This window comes from Leucoraja erinacea, chromosome 38 (assembly GCF_028641065.1).
Source record: "Leucoraja erinacea ecotype New England chromosome 38, Leri_hhj_1, whole genome shotgun sequence".
Taxonomy (NCBI): Eukaryota; Metazoa; Chordata; class Chondrichthyes; order Rajiformes; family Rajidae; genus Leucoraja; species Leucoraja erinaceus.
Window position 1 is genome coordinate 7270558 of NC_073414.1, and position 25365 is coordinate 7295922.

Sequence of the window (25365 nt, forward strand, 5' to 3'; positions counted from 1 at the left end):
CCATGCTTTATCTTGACGAGCGGTGCCCAGTTTCCTCAAGACGTGACACTTAGCATTCAGGCCAAAGAGTTCAATCTTGGTTTCATCAGACCAGGGAATCTTGTTTCTCATGGTCTGAGAGTCCTTTAGGTGTCCTTCGGCAAACTCCAAGTGGGCTGTCATGTGCCTTTTACTGAGGAGTGGCTTCCGTCTGGCCACTCTACCATAAAGGCCTGATTGGTGGAGTGCTGTAGATATAGTTATCCTTCTGGAAGGTTCTCCTATCTCACAGAGGAACTCTGGAGCTCTGTCAGATTGATCATTGGGTTCAAGGTCACCTCCAAGACCAAGGCCCTTCTCCCCCGATTACTCAGTTTGGCCGGGCGGCCAGCTCTATGAAGAGTCCTGGTGGTTCCAAAGTTCTTCCATTTAAGAATGACGGAGGCCACTGTGCTCTTTGGGACCTGCAATGCTGCAGAAATTGTTTTATACCCTTCCCCAGATCCGTGCCTCGACACAATCCTGTCTTGGAGGTCTACGAACAATTCCTTCACCTTCATGGCTTGGTTTTTGCTCCGACATGCACTATCAACTGTGGGACCTTATATAGACAGGTGTGTGCCTTTCCAAATCATGTCCAATCAATTTGATTTACCACTGGTGGACTCCAATCAAGTTGTAGAAACATCTCAAGCGTAATCAATGAAAACAGGATGAACCCAAGCTCAATTTTGAGTGTCATAGCAAAGGGTCTGAATACTTATGTAAATGTGATATTTCAGTTATTTATTTTTAATTACTTTGCAAAAATTTCTATACACCTGTTTCGCTCTTTTTATTATGGGATATTGTGTGTCGATTGATAATGATAAAAAAAGAATTTAATCCATTTTAGAATAAGCCTGTAACGTAACAAAATGTGGAAAAAGTGAAGGGGTCTGAATACTTTCTGAATGCACTGTTTACTGAAATGCAATGAGAAAGCTGTTTTGGAGGTTATCAAAGCAAAAGGGATTTGCAAGGGGAGTGACAACACAAAGCACTCACGATGAGTGTGTAGCCGTGAGCACGACTGCGCAATAGTCTTACCCCTAAACGGCATCAATAGACGTTTCTTCATCGTGCCTGGTAAACAAGGACCAACAGACAGTGATGAAGAACAATATAGAACACCACATTCAGTTAAGCTGAGATACGATCATACTACAGTCAGCATGACTGGACCATTTAGCACACCATTGTTAAGGAGGAGTCCTCTGTCTTGTCCCTCGAGTTCCCAGGAAACCAAGCAACGTAACGGGACACCAGTTAAAAAAGGCAACGTGATATGTCGCCAAAGAGGAAAAGCATATCCCAAGTAGAATATGCTCCATTACTGTAGGCTATGTTGTACATAGCTCAACTGAGGCAGGAACTCTTACATAGTCTCAAGACTTGATTTGAGGGCAGCATAAACAGGTTATGGCCACGACAACTTTTGTTACATCTCAAGCGCATACATTTCCTCTTCTACTTTACAGATTGAGGTAACAGTGGGAAGAACATGGAATCAGATCTCCAATTATTGGATGGTTAATCGAACGTTATCATTCTGTGTGATATATACTGACCATCAATGCCGTTGTGTTGCTCATAGCCACGCTTGCCCAGAATTGTTGGCGAGCCATGGTTCAGGACAGGGGGCATCTTCGCAGGGGTCACACTGCCTGCATGCATGGCAAGACTAGGGGCCGTCTTAACAGGTGGGTGAAGTTCTGCAGAATAGAAGAATGTGACATGTTTAACTTACTTGCAGCACAAACCCACAGACGTTTGCTGTGGTACAACAAACCCCACACTACATCCATATCATAAAGAAGGGTCTCGACCCGAAAAGCCGTCAATTCCTTCGCTCCATAGATGCTGCCTCACCCGCTGAGTGGGGTGGGAGATTGCAACCTTCACGTGGTCTGCCCTGTTTCGATGAATGCAATCAACCTGGCGTGCACAATCAAATAAGATCAAATACAACAAGTTGTCCTACAACTTTAGGCTGTGTACGCCATAGGCAAGAAGAGAAGACTGCAACAACCAGGTTCAGGAATAGCTACTTCCCCACAGCCATCAGGCTATTAAACCTGGCTCGGACAAAACTCTGATTATTAAAACCCATTATCTGTTATTTGCACTTTATCAATTTATTTATTAATGTGTGTATATATTTATATTACGGTATATGGACACACTTATCTGTTTTGTAGTAAATGCCTACTATGTTCTGAGTGCTGAAGCAAAGCAAGAATTTCATGTTCCTATACAGGGACAGATGACGATAAACTCACTTGAACTTGTACCCACTGATTTTCTCCAGCATTTTTGTCTACCTTCCATATCATACAGTCATAAGTGATAGGAACAGAATTAGGCCATTCGGCCCATCAATTCAATTATGGCTGATCTATCTCCCCCCCCCCCCCCCCCCCAACCCCATTCTTCTGCCTTCTCTCATAACCTGACACCCTTACTAATCAATCTTCCTAAGTTCTAAAGAGGAGCCAGGTTTCTTTCCACAAATGCCATCTGATCTGCTGTGCTTCCAGCGTATTAGATTCTTCTTTTGGATTTCCAGGCTTGTTGGTTTTCATCAACGCTCTGTTTAGTCATTGAACATGGAAACAGGTTCGTCTGACCACCATTTCCACGCCTCCCATCTATATTCATCTTATTTTCCAGCATTTGGCCTGCAGTCTTCTATGCCATAGTGCCTCATGTAATCATCTAAAGGAGCGTTGTGCGGGGACCTGCCTCCACTACTTTCACGGAATGCTTTCCAAATGTCAACCACCCTATGAGTCAAAAATTCTCTCATATCCCCTCTAAAACTCCTACCCCTTATCTTAAGCCAATGCTATAGACGTCTCTGCTAAGGGGAAACATGTCTCTCAATCTAAATCTCTCATAATATCATGTTGCACCATCAGATACCACTCAGCTTTCTCTGCTCCAAGGAAGACAAATGCAGAACTTGGGAGACCATTGAACGATCTTTAATCAGACTTCATCTTGCACTACATAGAAAAATTAGAAAATAGGTGCAGGAGGAGGCCATTCGGCCCTTCGAGCCAGCACCGCTATACATTGTGATCATGGCTGATCGTTCAAAGGTCTCCACTAAATGCTGTACCCTTTATCTGTACACTGTAGACGGCTTGAATTTAATCACCTACAGTATTTTCTTTTACTGGATAGCAGGCAAACAAAAGCTTTTCCATGTGACAATAGTAAACTTAACGAAACTACAGCCTATTCAATCTCTCGTCATAGCTGAAAAGAATTAGCCCACGCAACATCCTGGTGAATGAAATTTTTTAAAGAAATCTAAAGATGCTGCAAATCTGAACAGAAATAGCAAATGCTGGAAAAACTCAGTACATCATAGTAAGACAGCATGGAAACATCCCCTTCATCCCAAATTGCCCGTGCCAACCAAGATGCTCCATCTACACTAGTCCCACTTGCCTGGGTTTGGCTCACAGCTCGCTAAATCTTTCCTATCCGTGTACCCACATGACTTTTAAATGATGTTAATGGTGTCTGAAAAAAAATTGCCAGAGCTCCAACTATTTCCCTGGTATCTGGGATACATCTCATCAAGTCCTGGAGATTTAACCACCTCCAAGCCTACTGAGACGTTTAATAGCTTCTCCTCTGATGGTAAATTAGTCTGGAACTCCACTGTGCAACTGCAAAGTCATTCTCCATAGTGATCCCCATGGACCTTTCCCTGGTTACTTACTTACAACCTAATATACGTACATACATGCTTTGGGATTTTTCCTTAATCCTGTCATGTATTCTCTTCACTTTCCTTGTTACTTACACCAATTCTTAAATCCTTACATTGGCTCCCTGTATGTCAGAGAATTGATTTTAAAATCCTGCTGCTCACCTATAAATCACTACATGGTTTAGGACCAAAGTATATATCACTGACATGCTTCCACTATATAAGCCTTCTAGACCGCTAAGATCTTCTGAAACCAATCTGTTAGTGATTCCCAGAGTAAATACAAAACATGGGAAAGCAGGATTTAGTTACTATGCAACAAATAGCTGGAATAAACTTCCTGAAGATTTAAGACTTGCCTCAACTTTGACCACTTTTAAAACAAGACTGAAAACTTTTATGTTTACTTTAGCTTTTAGCTAAATCTTAACTACATTGCACTTTTAACTTTTGCACTTTTTATAATGCATTTTTAATTTTGCTTTTCTTTTCTTTTAGTTCTATTTTATTTCATTTTATTATTTCATTTTATTGTATGACATGTTTTTATGTGAAGCACTTTGAGTCTGCCTCGTGTATGAAATGTGCTATATAAATAAAGTTGCCTTGCCTTGCCTTGCCTACTTTCTTGAATACTCACCCCCCCCCCATGCTTTTTGCACTCTAGCATATCCTCCCCAGCTTGTTCCCTAAATCTGCCGAAAGCTACCTTTTTCAAAACCACATTCCAATTCATTTCTTTGAAGAATGTGAATAATTGCAAATAAAATGGGAAGCTGGGCGTCAGAAACAGTACATAGAAAGTACAGCACAAGAACAGGCCCTTCGGTCTAACTTGTCCAGACCGATCATGACGTTGTTAAATAATTTCCTCTGCCTGCACGTGATTCATATCCCTCCATTCTCTGCATGTCCGTGCCTATCCAAAAGCCTCTTATATGCCACTATCATATCCGCCTCCACCACTATCACTGGCAGCATTTTCAGCCACCCTTCATTTCTGTCAAATAACTTTTTTTTTTTTCTTTTTTTTTTAATGTAAACTTGCCCCTTTGACATTTTTACCCTTGGAAAACGATTCTGCCCCTCTACCGGATCTATGCCTCTCATAACTTTATAAACTTTTCTCCAGTCTCCATTCAGCTTCCAATGCTCCAGAGATGGTGAGCACAGCTGCCTTCAATCAATCAATCAATCAATCAATCAACCTTTATTGTCATCTTGCAAGCAACAGTTGTTACAGTGCAAAAGACGTTTCCCAGTGAATAGCGGAGCATCGCACATGAAATTTAAAACACTTCCTGTCCAGTCCCTGATGGAACAGTATAAATAGTTAAAAGCAGTTAAAAAAACACAATGTTAAAATACAATAAACCAATCATAAAAAATGTCCGGGGCCGCTGATTTGAGTGGCCAGTGCCAGTATTAAAGTGTCCGCGCCAGCCGCAGAGTCAAGTCAAGTGACTGTGGGTGCAGAGTGACTGTTTAGCAGCCTCACAGCCTGTGGTAGGAAGCTGTTTAGCAGCCTCGTAGTCCGGGCTTTGATGCTTCGATATCTCTTGCCTGATGGCAGGAGATCCAGGTGTGTGTGGAGGGGGTGCAGTTTGTCCTTGGCAATTCTCTGTGCTTTCTTCACAGCGGCTCTGGAACAGTTCTTGTACCGAGGGTAGGGAGACGCCAATGATCCTCTCTGCTCCCCTCACTACCCTCTGCAGAGCCTTCCTGTCCGAGCAGTTGCAGGTGCAGTACCTGCAGTTCCAAGGATGGGGGTGAATCCGTAGAATTCATTGCCACAGATGGCTGTGGAGGCCAAGTCATTTGGTAATTTTAAAGCAGAGATTGACAGATTCTTGATTAGTAAGGGTGCCAGGGGTTATGGGGAGAAAGGAGGCAGGAGAATGGGGTTGAGAGGGAAAGATAGATCAGCCCTGATTGAATGGTGGAATAGACTTGATGGGCCGAATGGCCTAATTCTGCACATATGACATGAACTGTCGATGTTCACAGAAATAGAAGAAACTGTAGGAAAGACTCGGTCATTGGTGATTTGATTGGCGGTGATGACCAATCTCATAGCAATTTGAACATTTTCAGCTAATAGACAACACATTTATCTCATCAATCCTCAACGGTTCAGAAGCAGCCTCTCAGATGCGATTAATCACCACCTTAATGTGCCAGAACTATACGCACAACCACTGCCGCCCACTCCTCCACCCCAACAAGACATAGCAACATATGTGAAAGTCTGTAGTGATTGTCTGTGATTACGGAATAGGATGTGAATCTGTGCAGACGCGACTGCTTACCCAAGTATTTCACTATAGTTTCCAGGGACTTCCTGATGATGGGTTTGAGTTTAACCGATTTCTCTCCGATTTCTGGCAGCCTGGCAGTGCCTACGAGAATCAGAATGAACCATTAGCACAACCAAGGATCAGCAACTGTTAAATTAATTCCATCCCCCGCCCAATACCTAACCACAAGATGAGATCACATTCAACATGTAGGAAGATAAACATGAAACCAGACATAGCTTGACGTTAGAATAGTTTAAATGCACAGAAACAGTTCATGATGGTATTTGTATTCCATCTGATTCCCTTTCAGATTTTCCCATCTAAACCGATCAGCACATCCCTCTATTCCCTTCTCCAACACAAACTTCTCTTGCTGCCTAAACCATTTGCTTCAATCACTTCCTGTATAACCAAGTTCCACTTTCACACCACTCTTTGGGTAGAGAATTCTTTTTCTGAATTTCCAACTGGATTTCTTGATGGCTCCACTACAGTGACCTCTAGCTAGGCTCCTCTGCACAACTAGGATTGAGTATCCACACTATTGTAACCTCACATCATTTCAAACTGTCAGGCTTCTCTTCTCGAAATAAGAGACCAATTTTGTTCATCCTTTCCGTTACATAAACCCTCATATTTCTAGCATCTTTGCTGTGTATCTATATTCTTTTTGTAAAGTACCAACTGGCACGGAACACAGATCTCCAATGTTGTCTGATGAAGCCAGGATTCGGATTTATTTTAACCTTCCTTCTTTTCAATTCACGAGTTGCTCAGTTCTCATTTCTTAGTGTCCTTGGTAAACTGCGGCACAACTATTTTGTACTCCAGAAACCATTTGTTCCTTTAATTCACCTTGATTTGCACTTTCCTATTCTTCCTACAGAATGTAACGTTTCACTCATCACTTGTGGATTATTTGCCAATTCAGCAACTTATTAAGCATCTCTTGTAATCTTGCAATCCTCTGACTTGTGTCACAGAGTGCTGTACAGCAAATATAGTTGATATATTTATGGACTTCAAAAGGCAAGATGATAAAAACCCTAACATGTGCCCATGGTATAACAGCCAGTAGCGTGGATAAAATGAATGGTTAACAAAAACAGGGCAGCAGGGAAATCGAAGGTAGACAAAAGTGCTGGAGAAACTCAGCGGGTGAGGCAGCATCTATGGAGCGAAGGAAATAGGCAACGTTCCGGGACAAAGCCCTTCTTCAGTCCATAAATGGTAATCTGGGAAAGGTTGTTTATGAGTGATGAGAAATGTACCATGGAATTCCCCCGGGTCAGAAATAAGACCACTGCTTTTTTCGCTCTACTTCAATGATGTGGTCTTGAGTGCAGATTTCCCTAATTTGCAGATGACACATAGTCTGGAGTCATTGAGAATTGTGAGGAGACTTCGTGGCAATGTGAAGAGGCTGGTGAAATGGTCAGACAGGTCGCACCTGAAAATCAATGCTGCAAAATGTGCCGTGTTACATTTTGGTCGGATGAGAAGAAGCAATGCAACTTGGAGGGCTCAAGGACAGAGAGATCTAGAGTTAGAAACAAAATGCTGGAGTAACTCAACGGGATAGGCAGCATCTCTGGGTGGAAGGAATGGGTGACATTTCGGGTCGAGACCGTTCTTCAGAGGCCAACTCGACCCGAAACATCACCCATTCCTTCTCTCCAGAGATGCTGCCTGTCCCGCTGAGTTACTCCAGCATTTTGTGTCAGTCTTCGGTTTAAACCAGCATCGGCAGTTCGTTCCTAAGACAAGAAATCTAGGGGTACATGGGCACAGTTTATCGAAGGTAGCCGGGTAGAATGAGAAAATGGTTAAATGCAGAAAATACTAGAAACACTCAGCAGGTCAAACAGCATCCGTGGAAAGAGAAACAGTTTCACTAACATTTTGACTGTGCGTCTTCCCAGAGGTGCTACTCTGCTGCATGTTTCCGGCATTCTATTTCAGATTTGCAGCAGTGACAGAAGCTTTTTTGATTATTAAAAAACAAAAGTCGACTCAAATCGACACAACAGGAATTTTCCGCCCAGTTCAGCACCACGATTAAAGATGTGGAAGACACGGCGAAAAAACTAATACTTAAATTCTGGAAAAATACATCTGCCCCAACTCTTAAAATGTGGATTACAAACATGTCTGAGACGCTACATCTTGAAAATATGAGACTGGTCTTAGCAGAAAAACCAGAGCAGTTTTCATTGATTCATTACAAGGATAGTATGGTGCAACCCAATTTTGGAATTAAATCGAATTACGTGTTGGGTGATTGGTGGGAAGAGAGACGAAGTAGGTATATCATCACTTTTTGTTTTTCTTTCCGTTTTTGTCTTTTTATTTCTTTTATGTTTTTCTTATTTATTTTACTACACTGTTTGGCTACACCAATTTGGTAGTCTGGGGTTCTATTCTTGCACATTCACTTTCTCTTTCTCTCTTGCCTTTTCTCCTTTCTTCTTTCTCATCTTTAGCTAAAAATTAAAATGGAAGCTGTACAATAAATGTATTGTGTCATATGCTGCGGTTTATACTTTTTTGAACACTGCTTCTAATTTTAAAAAAATAATGTGGAAGACAAGGCAGGGTGCAAAGGGAATCGATGTAGGGTGAGGGTGGGGGGAACACGACAAAAGGAGTTGTCGTGCTTTGTAATTTTGTCAATGCTGTAGGTGGCTACTATTTGTAAACATTGGGTTTGCAAGCAACAATTTTCACTGTACCTCGCTACTTGTGACAATAAAGAATTCCATTCCCAGGTGAGAGATTTCAGTGTGTGGGTATGCGGAAGATGGGACTGTTCCTTCCCCCCAGGAACAAAGGGCTGCGAGGGAATCGGATAGGGGTATTGAAAACAGACAAGGGTAAAAACGGAGGGAGAAATGTTTCCTGTCGACAGGGGGCAGGGGGCAGGAACCAGGAGATGGTGCTTGTCAAAAGAACCAACAGCGACATGCAGAGAAAATGTGTTTTGCACAACAAATGGTTACGGTTTGCGATGCGCTGCTGAAGTAGTGGGGACAGAATCAACTGCAGCACGTACAAGGGAGCAGGTTATGTACCTAAAAGATAACACCAGGGAGAGAGCAGATGAGTGGGACTAAAGGGATTACAGAGCTGTTACGGGCTTGATGCCCCAATAGCTTCCTTTTAAGTAACTGGTAGGATTGTGTCTTGGCTAGCCTCTTTCCCCCACTCCCCCGCCTCCATCTTAATTTAACACCATCTGAGAATTTAACATCTGTATTTTCAATTTCAAACTTGAATCCTGTAAATAGTGTACAGCTGTGATCCAGCACTGACCCATCTTCCACATGAATAACTTTCCTCACCTCCCAAGCTCGGCGTTCTGTGCTGAAGCCAGCTATCAATGCGTTCTGCTCATATGATCCAATACTAACATGTCTTTTCAAAAAGGTCTTTTACAATCTACATACATTCAAATGGGTCAGGAAAAGCCGTTTCCCCCCTCCTTTGATTATCCTTGCTAACTATTCATCATTGCCCTTCAGTTTTCAGTTAATCTTCCAATCTCTGGTCAGAATTTCATTATTGTTCTTTACCGATATTAATCTGACTGGTCTATAATTTCATTTACAGGCTGCGCCCATTCTGAACCATGGGTCTGTAACTGCTATATGCCAGTCTGGTATTACAGCTAATAAATTGCTTCAACTACCTCTTCCACTGATTCTTGTAATCCATCTGGGCCAGGGATGGTTTCCCGAGTTTAGATTAGTTAATTTATTGTATTTAAAATTAATTTTGTCTACTAATATACCTATTAGTATTTACCTGATCTAATTCATTGGTAAATCTCAGTGCAAAATAACTTAATATTTCGGCATGTTTAAGAAAGAACTGTAGATGCTGGAAAAAATCGAAGGTAGATAAAAATGCTGGAGAAACTCAGCGGGTGAGGCAGCATCTATGCAGTGAAGGAATAGGTGACGTTTCGGGTCGAGGCCAAGGGTCCCATTTTTTTTAAAAATTCCCATCTGGATTTCATGTTGAAGATGGGTCAGTGCTGGATTACAGCTGTTCACTATTCACAGGATTAAAGTTTGAAATCGAAAATACACATGTTAAATTCTCAGATGGTGTTAAATTAAGATGGGGGGGGGGCAAAAGAGGCTAGCCAAGCCAAAATCCTACCAAATATTAGGCCATTTCGATTACCAAGGGTCTCGACCCGAAACGTCACCTATTCCTTCACTCCATAGATGCTGCCTCACCCGCTGAGTTTCTCCAGCATTTTTGTCTACCTTTAATATTTCGGCAATGCCCTATTGTATTGTTCAGTCTATCTCTAATGTCTGGATTCCCATCCCAACGTCCTGCATTTTATTTATGTGGCTAGACACCATTTCATGGTTTTGTTTTATGTTCATTAATAATTTCATCATTTTCTTTGTTTTATAGGTTATTCTCACCCCTTCGGGTCTTCTCATCATGTATTCTGTGGTATTCTCGACATATTTCACCCTTGCGCTTAATGGCGCCTCTATGTCTCTGTATCCATGGAACCTCATAAATGTTTCATTTGGTCTTTTCTTTTAGTGGAATATACAATCTATGATGGCGCAAACAGCTATAGAAAACATTTTGAATGTTTGTCTATAGCTGCTGTCCAATATTATTACCCATATTCGTGCTTCAGTACTAGACCCATTAACAAATACTCCATATTTAACAAATTAGGTCAGAAAAATATCCGGCACACATATTTGCCCGGTTCACTTTACCCAATGCTGCTGTTCAATAAATATCAGGGGGCGATGAGAAAATAAAATTCCACTCATTTTCCTACGGAGAAGCTACGCAACTTAAGACTAAACTAATGTAGACCACTTAGGCAAAGAGGAAGTCACATAATAAACATAGTCATTTTGACAAGTTTTATTTCCAAAGTTATCCATTTGCCATGACACGGTACAGAGCATAACACAGTGGCTGCATGTTGACCAATGGTAGGAATTAAATAATGCAGGGCAATGACTTTTAGAGCAGAGAGGTAATGTACACGAGAGAGAGAGCTAGGGAGAGCTACCCTGAAATCAAAGAATGAGAGGAAAGCAGGGAGAGTAAATCTTAGTTCAGAAAATGAGTCTGGCTAAGAGAAAAAGAGCAGAAACAGTGAGTGAAGATTGTAGGTTCTCTGATAGTAATTGTGCTACATGAGCAAGAATGTAACAAATGTTATGCAAAGCATTTTGGAAACAATCTCCATATAAAACCCAATGACGTTTGATGAGTAGCTTGAGGGGGGATTCATGCAAGGTGGATTTCTGCAACAGTGCATCGTGGAATCGTCTATGGAATCGGGCATTTTGACGCCATTGTGGAGTCTTAAAATATCAATCTTCTCAAAGTCTGTAGGTAAGTGTGACCGTGTTATGAAAGAATGTTATAACATTCATAGCTTCAGAGTGATTTGAATAAACCTATAACTACAATCCTCACTTTAAAGAAAATCAGATAGATATTTTTGATACAAAATGGATTAGAAAAATGACAGCGAATATTAAAAAAATTAATTTACAAAGAATGCACAATCTGTTAAGGGTGAATTTTCCACTGGGAGAATATACAGCAGCCACCAATTCAAGAATGGTATTGTCAAAAGAGGTGGCATTTCAATACATATTGTAATAAATAGGATTAAATCCAAGTTGTGCATGTTTAAAAAAATATCAAAGGATGTCCAATAATCTGTTGGAAAAACAGACTGAATAACTTAACAAGCAATTAAAAAAAACTACAAGGGGTTGTGCAGTTGCTACAACAGTGACATTGGACAAAGAGTCTACCTTCACAACAGTAAACACAAAAAACATAGCTCAAATTATGGGAACTGAGCGTCTCATGTGAGTGAGAAACTTAAAAGTAAATCGATTTAAATAAGAAAAGTACTTCAGAAATTAATGAAAGGTAGACAAAAATGCTGGAGAAACTCAGCGGGTGAGGCAGCATCTATGGAGCGAGGGAATGGGTGACGTTTCAGGTCGAGACCCTTCTTCAGAATGAAATGAATGAGATGACTAATAAGAAAATTACTTCAGAGATTGAGATTACAAGGCACTAAATTCCATCGGACTCTGAAAGCTGGTTATGGTTTCTAAATTCATTGAGGTCCCTTTGACATGGAAGGCAAAGTCCTGTTCTGCAAGAGTAGGAAGGAGAAGCAAGAAGCCAGAGGCCAGATAATCAGCTGAGAAAAGGCTAGGATTCCATAAAGATTATGATAACAGGCTACTTGAGAGATAGATCATGACCAAACAGTGTGAAATAATGTTCACCAAAATTATTGCAGTTTTGTTTTGAGGATGTAATTAGCAGGCGAACAGAGCCACTGTTAACCAGTGAATAGAATATACTGGATTTTTAAGTGGTTTCTCAGACACTTTGTCACACAGACATTTCTGCACCCAATAGGAATTCAACAGATTAATGATTTTATATAAACAAAGAATACAAATTGATTGAAGGACAGAAGGTAGAGGGTGGAATCAATCGGTCATTTTTGAATGACAAGTGCTTGTTGTATGAAAGCTATTTACAATTTATCAACAACCCAAATGAAGGGGGTCCAGATATCACACATTTCTCTTTGGTGGTAATACGAGAAGTAAAAGGTGAGGAAAATGCAAAGAGGCTGCAAGTGGGCAGTATGTGAAGTTATCCACTTTAATAGAAAGTAGGGGAAATCAGAATATTTTAAAAATATTAGAGATGAGAAAAGTTTGCTATGCCAAAGAATTTGGAGATTTCTTTGCTTGAATTACAGAAACACGCAAGTGACATCAAGTGAATAGAAAGGTGATTTTCTGCTGGACTGCCATTTGGGAGTTGAAGTATAACAAAATCAACATTATGCTGCAATTATGCAGGACTTTGGTGAGGCCACACCAGGAGTACTGCATATAGTTTTGGACTCCTCATGGAAGGAAAGATGTACTTGTTTTGGAAGGCGCAAAACGAACGTTGAACAGATTGATACCTGGAATGAGAGGGTTGCACAATGAGGAGACACTGCATAGGATGCATGTATGTACAAGAACACAATAGGAGCAGGAGCAGGCCATCTGGCTCTGAGCCTGCACCACCGACCATGGCAATCTGTCTTGCAGTGCCATTTACCAGCAATATCATCACATCCCGCGATTCTCTTCACGATCAGAAGTCTACCCATGTATTATGAATGAACTGACTGAGCCTGCAGAGCTGCAATGGGAAGAGAATTTCAAAGGTTCATTGCCTTAGAGTGAAGATATTTTTCTTCATCTGAGTGTATGTCCTCTTGAGACCTGGACTCTCCAGTCAGGAGGGAATATTCTCCAGCTTCATGCCTTTTTGCATTGTGTACAATTCATTCACCAGCCCTGGCGTTCAATAACATGGTTGATCTTTTCTGTGCCTGAACTCTTCTTGACTGACTGTTCTTCAAAGCTCTCCATTTCGTGATCTTTCAAAAATGCATATATTCCCTCTCCCACTTAAAAAAATATTTCTAATGATCAACCCTGCACAGTCTGCCAGTATGAAAAGTTTCAGAGATTCACCAACCCCTTCCAAACTCTCAATACATGCTTGGCCTACTCAATCACTTCCCAAACTCACCATCCCTGGAGCAGTCTGGTGAATTTATTCTGTACTCCCTTTATGAAATCTGCACGCTTTCTTGGTTAAGGACACCCAAACAGAGCACAAAATTCAAGGTGCAATCTCACAAAGACACTATATGATTGCCTTGCCTTCCTACCTTCCTGTTGACACTCAGTGACTAGTGTACTCATTCAGGTCCTTTGAACATCAACACAACCCAATCTCTCACGGGCACAAAATGTTGGATTAACTCTGCTGGACAGACAGCATCTCTGGAAAGAAGGAATGGACGCCATTTTGTGTCGAGACCCTTCCACAACCTAATCTCTCGCCGTTTAACAAATGCACAATTTGCTATCTTGTTCAAAGTGGATGAATTCAGGTTTTCCACATTATATTCCATCTGCCATGTCCTTGTCCATTAATTCAGCTTACCTTATCCCCCTGAAACCAATTAATACCATCCTCAAAGCTTGGTGTTAATGGTGAATTTTAGTTTTAGTTTTAGACACACTAGGGAAACAGGCCCTTCAGCTCACGAAGTGCACACCAACCATCAATCACCCGTTCTATGTTCCCCATTTTCTTATTCACGGTCTACAATATAGAGGCTAATTAACCGACAAGCCTGCACGTCTTTGGACGTGGGAAGAAACCAGAGCAGCAGTAGGAAAACCACACAGTCATAGGTAGAACATGCAAACTCCACACCGGCAGCACCCAAGATCAGGATGTGCTGCACGCTGTGCTGACTTCAGTCTTTGACGCAGATTCCGAGGCCCAAGCACCAATACTTGCACTACCCGAGGCACAGCCTGTTAACTTCAGAAGGATCCTTTTATTTCCACCTTTTGCTTAGTGTCCAATGACCAATTCTCTCCCCATGTTAGTAGATAACCCCCAATTCCATTGACTCCATGTCAGTGTATTTCCTCCATTCCATTTGCTCTTAATTTTTTTGACCAACTAACTACGTAGAACATTATCAATAACGTGAAGACAGACACAAAATGCTAGAGTAACTCAGCAGGACAGGCAACATCTCTGGAGAGAAGAAATGGGTGACGTTCGGGTAGAGACCCTTCTTCAGACTTGTTATCAATAACCTTTTGAAAACCTAAATATACTGCATCCCCCAGTTTCTCATCATCTATTCTACGTGATATTCTCAAAGAACTCCAGCAAAACACAATTTGTACTTAAAGAATCCAATGTGGACCCGTTTCAAAACTTAAGGCATTGACTCTGGCCCTTACCAAAGCTGCAAGGTGAACTTCTAAAATTGCAAGTTGTTAACACAAGATTGTGGTGATAGATTATGAATTGCAATCATTTGTAGATTAATTTCTGATGGTGAGGGTGGCAGTTATCCAATTGAGCCAGTTTTTATGCTTTTAAAATATTTCAATCACCCTCAGGGATCATTGCTGGCCCTTTTGTTGTTTGTGGCTTATGGCAATGTTTTAGATGAGAAACTAAAGGCATGATTAGCAAGTTTGCAAATGACTTGAATGTGGATGGCATCGTAGATAGTGAAGAAGGTTATCAAAAATTGCAGCAGGATTTTGACCAGCTGGGTAGATGGGCCGAGGAATGGTTAGTGGAGTTGAATACAGATAAGTGCGAGGTGTTGCATTTTGAGAAGTCAAACCAGGGCAGGACTTTCACAGTGCATGGCAGGGCTCTGGGGAGTGTAAAGAGGCTGTCCCACTTGGGCGACCTGATTGGCGAGTTTAGAAGAGTGGATCACATGCAGGACGAGGAAATTATTTGAGCTTGGCTTCATGTTTGGCACAGAAATGTTGTGCGGAAGGGCCTGTTTCTGTGATGTACTGTTCTATGCTCTATCCTATTAAACCATGTCTGTGGTCTGTAATTACTGCTGCCTTTGTAACTGCAGTTAGCCCTTCAATCAGCACTCTCAACCCAGTGCACCAATTTGAGAGACATTTGAGGCTTGGTTTGCATGATCTGCTGTATAAACAGGCACACTGGAATCTGAGAGTGCCAAGAGAGAGTGGTCTCGGTGGTGGTTTAAGAAGGAACTGCAGATGCTGGAAAATCGAAGGTAGACAAAAATGCTGGAGAAACTCAGCGGGTGCAGCAGCATCTATGCAGCGAAGGAAATAGGCAACGTTTCGGGCCGAAACCCTTCTTCAGACCCGTTCCATTTCCTTCGCTCCATAGATGCTGCTGCACCCGCTGAGTTTCTCCAGCACTTTTGTCTACCTTTTGGTCTTGATGGTTGCATGGCCATGAATATACAACCAATTTTCGTGTTCTGTTTGATTTTTGGAACAAAACACATTGATGGATTTCAAAACTTATTGAATTTATGTTGCAACTAAATCTATGACGGTGTCCCAAGAATTTTTTATGGAATCATACAACATTTGACACCAAGAGTTATAGCTTTTCAGTAACCAAGAAATAGGTCAAGGAATTTCAGGAATGATGGCTTAAAAACACGGAAAGCCATGCTGTTAAAAAAAAAGGCTAATATTGGAGGGAATGGACAAGGTTTGAGAAATAGAAAGGTGAAAGGTCTCGGAATAAAAACAGAACACATGGATGGCGGTTTGGAATAAAGGTGTTGATGCAACAGATTCAACACAGACAGAGAAAACAAGGTGGTAAGTGAAGAGGACTTGGTACAAGTTTTAAATGGGTTTGTTTGTGGAGGATGGTGGAAGACCGGCCAGGTATTACAGGACGGTGAAAGTTATTGAGACGGTATGTCCGTTGTAATTCTGCAATAAAACTCACTCACATTCGGCTTTGATAGCTGCACTGTTGATTGGCAAAAAGGGACGTCGTGCTGCCTGCCGTGGGTGGAACAGGTTTCGACAGTAATACCGGGCTATTTTGGTTAATCTCGTTGTCTGAAGACAGAAAGCCTGCCTAGTCTTCAGTGTAAACTTGGGGTTGGCATTCTTCACCCAGTAGCCATGTGGATTCTAAAAGATAAAATAAATTAGCAGGCATGCGGAACAAAACACATTATATCTGGTGCAGGAAGGAACTGCAGAAGCTGGTTTACACTGAAGATAAACATAAAAAGCTGGAGAAACTCAGCGGGTCAAGCAGCATTTCTGGTGAAAAGGAATAGGTGGCATTTCGAGGCGAGGCACTTCATCTGAAGGGAAGTCCTGGCCTGTCTTCTGAAGAAGGGTCTCGACCCGAAATGTAAGCCATTCCTTTTCTCCAGAGGTGCTACCAGACCCGCTGAGTTCCTCCAGCTTTTTGTGTCTATCTTACATTGTAACGAGTTTTTGTTTCAGCTGTCGAGTTTGAGAAACTACATTAAACATTTGGGTCCCCGCCCCTGCTACCCACAGCAGGATCGGGGCATTAATTTTAATCACCTTACCCTATCAAGCTCTTCACCTCATGCTGGAGTAACTGAGCGAGTCAGGCAGGTTCCTGGAGAACTTGGACAGGTGACGTTTTAGGTCGAGACCCTTCATCAGACTGATTGAGCAGTCGGGAACCTTCATCAGACCAATTGGTCTGAAAAAGAGTCCCGGCCTGAAACGTCACCTATTAATATTCTCCAGGGATGCTGCCTGACCTGCTGAGTTACTACAGCATTTTGTGTCTTTTTTACTTCATCCCATCCATCAACTATCAGACTCTTAAACCAGGCCCCTACCCCAGCAATGAATAAATACGAATTTTGTATGAGCAGTGCTACGTACTTCACCTTGCATTAGAATGGTCTGATTACCTGGCATAATTAATAATATATTGTATTATTTATTGTGCATTAGTTTTGTTGTTTCATTAATGTGATTGTAAAGCTGCAGCAAGAAAGAATTTCATTGTTCCGATCCCTGTGCATATGACAATTAAACTCACTTGACTTTGGATATGATGCTTCTTGTCACGTTGACCTATTCCACTGGTAATCAAGAAGATCAAGATCAAGATACATTTATTTGTCACATGTGCCAGTTGGCACAGTGAAATGTAATCACCATAAAGTAAAGAACACAACACAACTTCGAGTTGATAGAATTCAACATAAAACACCCCCACACAGCAGAATCAAAGTTTCCCACTGTGAGGGAAGGCACCAAAGTCAGTCATCTTCCTCTAATGTTACTGATGTTCACCCATGGTCGGGGCATCCCCGAGTCCTCCGCAGTCGCCGCTACGGAGAGCCCGATGTTCAGGCCTGCTTGCCGGGGTGATGCAAGTCCGATGTCGGGGCTGGGGGACCTTCTCATTGTGATATGCCATCCCCTCTCCAAAGCAGCTAGGTTACTCTCCTGTGTAAGTAGAACTGCAGATGCTGGCTTACACCCAAAACAGACACAGGACGCTGGAGTAACTCAACGGGTCCCACAGCATCTCTGGAGACAAGGAATCTGCGATGTTTCGGGTCGTGACCCTTCATTAGACTGAGAGTCAGGTAGGGGGACACTCATCATGATCTATTCATTTTCACCAGAGATGCTACCTGACCCGCTGCGTTACCACAGCATTTTGTGTCTATCTTAGATTATTCTCCTGTTCTCCTATCCTACATACATCCATGCAACCAAGGCCCAAGATGAATTCACTGCCAGTTGATCAAGGAATGGGTTCTAGTCATCTTTAACAACATCATAAGCAAAACCCTGTGGCGTTCAACCAAAATAGTCTCCCCCCCCTCCTAACGCTTCTTGGATCGTGAAACGGTAACACTTACTGCGCTATTACGGGTAGGCCCGGGTCTCTCGCCCTCGAGCCTTGTTGGCATCTTCAGGCCACCGTACTTCTTCCAGTAATTCCAACAAGTTGCACAAAGTCTGCATTGCATATTAGGAGGGCCCCAGGAGTACCACTGGTATGACTGAGTTGCTAAAGAGAGAAGAGTATCCTTGTCAGCGGTGTGAGCAAGAAATACATGCCATCCCATTATCAGATACGGTGTGCATATATAGTGTATCTCAGTTTAGCACTTGGGTACAAATGACAATAAAGTATCATCGCCATTAACCAGCCGCCTAACTGGTACACTTGCCAGACTTTGCCCCATCCCACCTCTCCTTTCCAATTTCTCCCCACCTCTCCATCAGCCTGAAGAAGGGTCCCGACTGCCAGATCCACTGAGTTCCTCCAGCAGTTACCAGAGAAAAGGAACCGCTATGGAGGCAGATTTGAGGCTGCAGAGCTCTTGGGGAGAAACAGAAGTGCTCAGAGCAAGTACAGTCAGATGCAGATAAAAGCTACAGCATCAGATACCCCTAGCTAGGTATACTGCTGTTTCAATTCCCCAATCGGGGTGGAAGATTCCAACCTTCACGTGGTCCGCCCTGTTTCGACTAATGCAATCAACTTGACGTACACAAACAGAAGATCAAATAGAACAAGTTGTCCTACAACTTTAGACTGTGCACGCCACACGAAAGAAGAAGAATTCCCCAATCAGCTGCCTTGTTGCTCGAATTTAGCAACCTATTCATAGCACCTGAGTTTTGGAGCCCATGCTGGTCTGAGAAAATCCCAATTCAATGTATCCCTTAAAGGTAGTAATGGGAATCTAAACAGGATTTAATATTAGGCTATCGGAAAAATGACAAAGTGCCAGAATACCTTTACACTAATAATCGCTACTTGATTCAAGTGTTGATGTTGCACACTCCCCCGAATGAAGGAATGAGACAAGCAATGTAAACGGCAAGTGTTTGACAGCATTGGGCCTGCACTTGCTGGAGTTTAGAAGAATGAGGGGGGACCTCATTGAAACGTACAGAATAGTGAAAGGCCTGGATAGAGTGGACATGGAGGGGGTGTTTCCACTAATGGGCGAATTTGGACTAAGTCACAGCCTCAGAATTAAAGGACGTTTCTTTAGAAAGGAGATGAGGAGGAATTTCTTTAGTCAGAGGGTGATGAATCTGTGGAATTCTTTGCCACAGAAGGCCGTCAATGGATATTTTTAAAGCAAAGATAAATAGATTCTTGATTAGTACGGGGGTCAGGGGTTATGGGGAGAAGGCAGGAGAATGGGGTTAGGGGGAGAGAGAGATCAGCAATAATTGAATGGCAGACAATAGACAATACAAGAGTAGGCCATTCGGCCCTTCGAGCCAGCACCACCATTCAATGTGATCATGGCTGATCATCCCCAATCAGTATCCCGTTTCTGCCTTCTCCCCATATCCCCTGACTCCGCTATCTACTCCGCAGAGTAGACTTGATGGGCCGAATGGCCTAATTCAGCTCCTGTCACTTACGACCTCTGACATGTTATGCTCAAAGAGATCCCTCTGACTGGTGCAAGCAATATGCTGCATGCAGCATGTTAACAGTGCATGTTATAGGCAGTCAATGGCAAGTTCATCAGGAGAAACACGTTGTACTCACTGTAGCAGCTCTCACAGGCCCTGCCAGCTCCACCATTCTGCCCTTGGAACCCTGCTCCATTCACCATCCCTGGCTTGCTGACTGTGTTATTCACATTGATCTGGTTGGGGTTTGGTTTGTTGCTGTGGAAAATAAGAGACGGAAATTCAAAATTGTGGGGGGGGGGGAAAAAAATAGTTTCGTTTAGAGATACAGTGCGGAAACAGGCCCTTCGGCCCACCGAGTCCGTGCCGACCAGCGACCCATACACCAGGACTAGCCCGCACACTAGGAACAATTTACAATTTAACCAAAGCCAAATTAACCTACAAACCCGCATGTCTTTGAAGTGTGGAAGGAAACGGGAGCACCCGGAGACAAGCCGGAGACAAGCCATGCAGTCACAGGGAGAACGTACAGCCAAACCTTGTACAGCAAAATTCGGGATCATCAGGATGCCACTGCATCATCCTGCTGCCCTTTGATCCTGAATTTTGCTTTAAGTTGAAACTGTTGAGTGTGATAAATAAGCTTGAACACTACGATTACTGATGCAACTATTGCCATTGCCACACTCCTTAATTACAAGAATGGGAACAATCATTTTGATGAAATCATTGGTAAATGCAGTGTAACATCCATCATATTGCAAGATGTTACCATGTTGCAAAATATTATCATATAACTCGGTGGTAAGCCCAATGTTAAACTGCATTGAGTCTGTCATTTCTGTGCGTAAGCATAGCGTCTGTCCATCTATATATGCTTCACACCAAGATCAGTCACAGACACCGATGGTTATTCTGCATAATGCATTCTGGAAGCATGGAGCGGCACGGTGGCATGGAGGTAGAGTTGCTGCCTCACAGCGCTGGAGACCCAGGTTCGATCCCGACGGAGTTTGTATGTTCTTCCCGTGACTCCGTGGGTTCAAACCCCCCCCCCCCCCCCCCCCCCCGAGATCTTCAGTTTCCTCCCACACTCCAAAGACGTACAGGTTTGTAGGTTAATTGGCTTGGGTTTGTGTAAATTGTCCCTAATATGTGTGGGCTTGTGTTAATGTGCAGGGATCGCTGGTTGGTGCACACTCTGTGGGCCACAGGGCCTGTACCTCTAAACTAATCCAATGAAAACTGAACGGTGGCAAGACATTTCATTTACACAGGCAAGACAAATCCATGGGAGTACTCACTAGTTGGGGATGTACACCTGTTTTAATCGACTCTCTGCTTCAGCTGCTTTCAAACGTTTCTGAAAAAAACAAATCGCGTCAATTAAAACCATCTCCTGAGGAATAGGACAATGTTATGAAGCCTGCCCCACCAGTGTCTTCATGCGTATATCGATATCTGAACTGGCCTCATTCTTTCACATGTCAGCAGCCTGATACCAAGTCATTTAAAACAGGAAAAAACAAACCAAATGCAGATCAATTTTCAACAGCTACCGGTCCTAGATCATAATGATGCATGAAAATGAGTAGGCCTCTCAGCCCTGCCATTTATTGTGATCATGGCTGATCAACCCCAGACCTCATCGCCTCTTTAATGCAAGTTCCCTATAGCCCTCAATTCCCCGATCTTCTTTAAGTATCACCAATGATCTGGCGTCCAGCAAACTCTGAAGTTGAGAACACCAGAGATTCGCCATCTTCTACTGTTCTCACGTCCATGATCTTGGACAACGACTATCAGAATACTCCCACAGTCATTCCACAGTAAAGTGATTGAAACTGTGGCCGAGGCACACACCAAGCTACCCGAACAAGACTGTATTTCCTCAAGGTTACACAAAAAAGCTGGAGAAACTCAGCGAGTGCAGCAGCATCTATGGAGCGAAGGAAATAGGCAACGTTTCGGGCCGAAACCCTTCTTCAGACTTTCCCCAGTATTTCCTCAAGTTTCTGCCAATTCTTGGATCACCCCTCGTCTCTCTAAAAATTCAGCGAGTCCAGGCCCATTCAACAACAACTAAATGCGAAAAAACAAACCCTTCATCCTCACTGCATTTCTTCCTGAGAAAAGGAAATCAAAATTATTCCAGATGTGGCTCAACAAAGTCCTCCAGTTACAGCAAAATCTTCTCACTTCTACAGCTTTGCAATAAATGTTAACAAAATCCACCCTCCATGTAATACCCGCAAATCAATTTGATTTTTAAGCAAGAACATCAAGAATCTTCTGTGCATCAAATCTATCTGCATTTTTGAAAATATTTGTCCTACTCTTTCCATTATATGAGACCTAGAAACTGGAAGTGAGCAGCTTTTCACAGAATGACTGCGTCTGAAGAAGGGTTTCGGCCCGAAACGTTGCCTATTTCCTTCGCTCCATAGATGCTGCTGCACCCGCTGAGTTTCTCCACATCAGTGAATGACTGGACTGGAAATCCTGTTTGACTGCACCCTTACTCCGGTTGAAAAGGCTTAATCTGAAGGCGTTGCTAAAGGCCAAAGTACTTACACTCGAGACAGCTATACTATTTGCTCGAGTAATAGTCTCAGAGAATCTTGAAGCCTGAATATTCAATCACCAATGGTGGGCTAAGGCATTTCATATGGATATTTTAAAAGCTTCTGAGGCAAAACCCTAGGCACCCACAGTTTCCTTTATTCTTGGGATAAAATCTTGTCTAATGAACAATAAAAAGCACAAGCATGCTATTCAAAACCACCTTTACAAACTCTTGCTACATCTTCAAAGCCATGAAGCAAAAGGCCAGGTAAAGGTTTTAGTTGGAGAGGTCTATCATTGGTAGCTCAGTAATACAAGTTTGTAAATTAAAAGTAACTGAAATGAAGATATTAGTGAAGCTGGGATTTTACCCCAAGAATGAAGGAAATTGTGGGTGTCTAGCGTTTTGCATCAGAAGCTTTTAAAATATCCATATGAAATGCCTTAGCCCACCATAGGTGATTGAATATTCAGGCTTCAGCTTGTCATGCTCCGAATTTAAATAGAACATTTGTTCACGCAGGATATTGAAGTAAACAATGAAATTGTAACTTCTATTGAAATTCTATTGTAAAAAGTTAAATGTCTTTCAGGACAGGGTATAGAAGTTGTGAGGTCATGTTGCGGTTGTACAAGACGTTGGTGAGGCTGCATTTAGCGTATTGTGTACAGTTCTGGGCACCATGTTATAGAAAAGATGTTGTCAAGCTGGAAAGGGTACAGAGAAGATTTACAAGGGTGTTGCCAGGGCTAGTGGATCTGAGCTATAAGTTGACTAGGCTGGGATTCTATTCCTTGGAATGCAGGAGGATGAGGGGTGTACTTATTGAGGTGTATAAAATCATGAGACAAATAGATTGGTTAGATGCACAGTCTCTTGCCCAGAGTAGGTGAATCAAGGACCAGAAGACATCGGTTTAAAGTGAAGGAGAAAAGGTTTAATAGAAATCTAAGTGTTAACCTTTTCCACATAAAGGGTGGTGGGTGTATGGAACCAGCTGCCAGAGGAGGTAGTTGAGACAGGGACTATCCCAACATTTAAGAAAGTTAGACAAGTACACAGATTGGACAGGTTTGGAGGGATATGGAGCAAACGCGGGCAGGTGGGACTAGTGTAGCTGGGACATGTTGGCCGGTGTGGGCAAGATGGGCCTGTTTCCACACTGTATCACTCTATGTCTCTCAACGTCTCTTGGGTGATTCTTCCACTACGTACTCTACATACTACATACATCCTGCATATTGATCTGTGCTGAAGACCTGTTACAAATACTGTTTCTGTCTCTGCTTAACTCAAAAATCACAACATTGAATGTTCCAACATCAGACCACGAAACAGAAGCACATTTGTCTACCTGCTGTACGTATCTGTCTGTTGTCTTCCACATATAATAGTACTCGATTATACTGGTTAGCGATTTCCATGGAAGCTGCAAAACGGATTGAGAAGACATTTAGAGTCCCAAATGCTGCTGCATTCACTGCTACGAAACACCCACCCAAAATACATTTTATGGGAGATTACTACATTACAATTGTACAGCGGGTAGTACAACTGTTTCACAGCTCTGGTGCCTGGGCTCGATCTTGACTCAGCAACTCTGTGTCGAGTTTGCAAATTCTCTGTGATGGTGTGAATTTCCCGGAATTCTCTTGCTTTTTCCCCATTAATAAACATTGATACATTAATTGGTTCTGTAAATTGCTTTTAAAACCAGCATCGACTCCATGGGTCAAATGGCTATGAATGTCATAAGAGATACAGGTAATTAATGCAGCCTCCATAAATGACTCTGAGAACCATCTGACCTGGTGCATTAGCTTCTTGTACAAAAATGTGACATATTCTGAAAATATTACTTTTGTTCAGCTTTCATTCGGTTTAAGAGCCAAACCTGACTATAGGGCAACAGAGGTTCTACGACGTTACTGAACCACAACCACGGACACCTTTGGCTGCTAAAATACTCGTCACCTCCGAAAACTGACCACAAACATAATAAGCCTGTGCTGGAGGTTTATAGACGGGCTTTAAGACAATACAATACAATTTATTTGTTGTCATTTGAACCTCATTGAGGTTCAAACGAAATTTGGTTTCTGCAGTCATACACACAAGAAAAAGAACAAGACACAACACAATTTACACAAACATCCATCACAGTGAATCTCCTCCTCACTGTGATGGAAGGCAAAGTCTTATCTCTCCCCTGCACTCCTCATTCTCCTCCCGATGTCAGAGTCAAAGCCCCCGGCGGGCGATGGTAAGTGTCCCGCGGCCATTAAAGCCGCGCCGGGTGATGCAAGGCCGCGCTCCGGGTCTTGGTGTTGGAGCCCCCGGCGGGCGCTGACAAGTCCTGCGGCCATTTAAAGCGGGACTTTACTCTGCACTGTCCACAATCCAAATGTGTCTCATGGCCAATTAAGTACTTACCGTAGGATAACATCTCAAACAACTGGTCAATGCATGTCATTAGGATGATTGACTGGCTAATGGGGTTTTGCCAGGGGTCATTAAGCAAATAAATAAAATGTAGCAGACTCCCTGTTCCAAAAAAGTCAACACATATTTTTGAGCACCTTGAGACAAAAATTAGGCCTCAGTTTAATATCTTGATTGAATAACAATAGCTGTATCCCACCTAGTTTATCACTGCGGCAGCACATGTATTGAGGCTGCGCGGTGGTGCAGCGGTAGAGTTGCTGCCTCACAGCGCCGGAGACCCGGGTTCGATCCCGACTACAGGTGCTGTCTGTACAGGAGTTTGTACGTTCTCCCCATGACCGCGTGGGTTTTCTCTGAAATCTTCGGTTTCCTCCCACACTCCAAAGACGTACAGGTTTGGAGGTAAATTGGATTGGTAAATGTAAAAATTGTCCTCTGTGTGTGCGTGTGTGTGTGTGTGTGTGTGTGTGTGTG

At 42.6% G+C, this 25365-nt stretch overlaps 1 protein-coding gene across 3 annotated transcripts in view; it reads right to left on the bottom strand.

Moving 5' to 3' along the window:
* The window catches only part of LOC129714230 (metastasis-associated protein MTA1-like), a 96517-nt gene that overhangs the window by 12651 nt on the left and 58501 nt on the right, over window positions 1-25365 (bottom strand). The window contains exons 11-18 of one of the 3 annotated variants that reach the window (XM_055663762.1): window positions 23801-23875; window positions 21185-21243; window positions 20014-20135; window positions 18353-18504; window positions 16430-16616; window positions 6055-6144; window positions 1590-1733; window positions 1027-1104 (exon numbers count right to left, since the gene is read on the bottom strand). In XM_055663762.1, the coding sequence (XP_055519737.1) occupies window positions 1027-1104; window positions 1590-1733; window positions 6055-6144; window positions 16430-16616; window positions 18353-18504; window positions 20014-20135; window positions 21185-21243; window positions 23801-23875 (907 nt within the window). The remainder of the gene's footprint in view (window positions 1-1026; window positions 1105-1589; window positions 1734-6054; window positions 6145-16429; window positions 16617-18352; window positions 18505-20013; window positions 20136-21184; window positions 21244-23800; window positions 23876-25365) is intronic. The other 2 variants (XM_055663764.1, XM_055663765.1) reach the window with 2 other exon arrangements.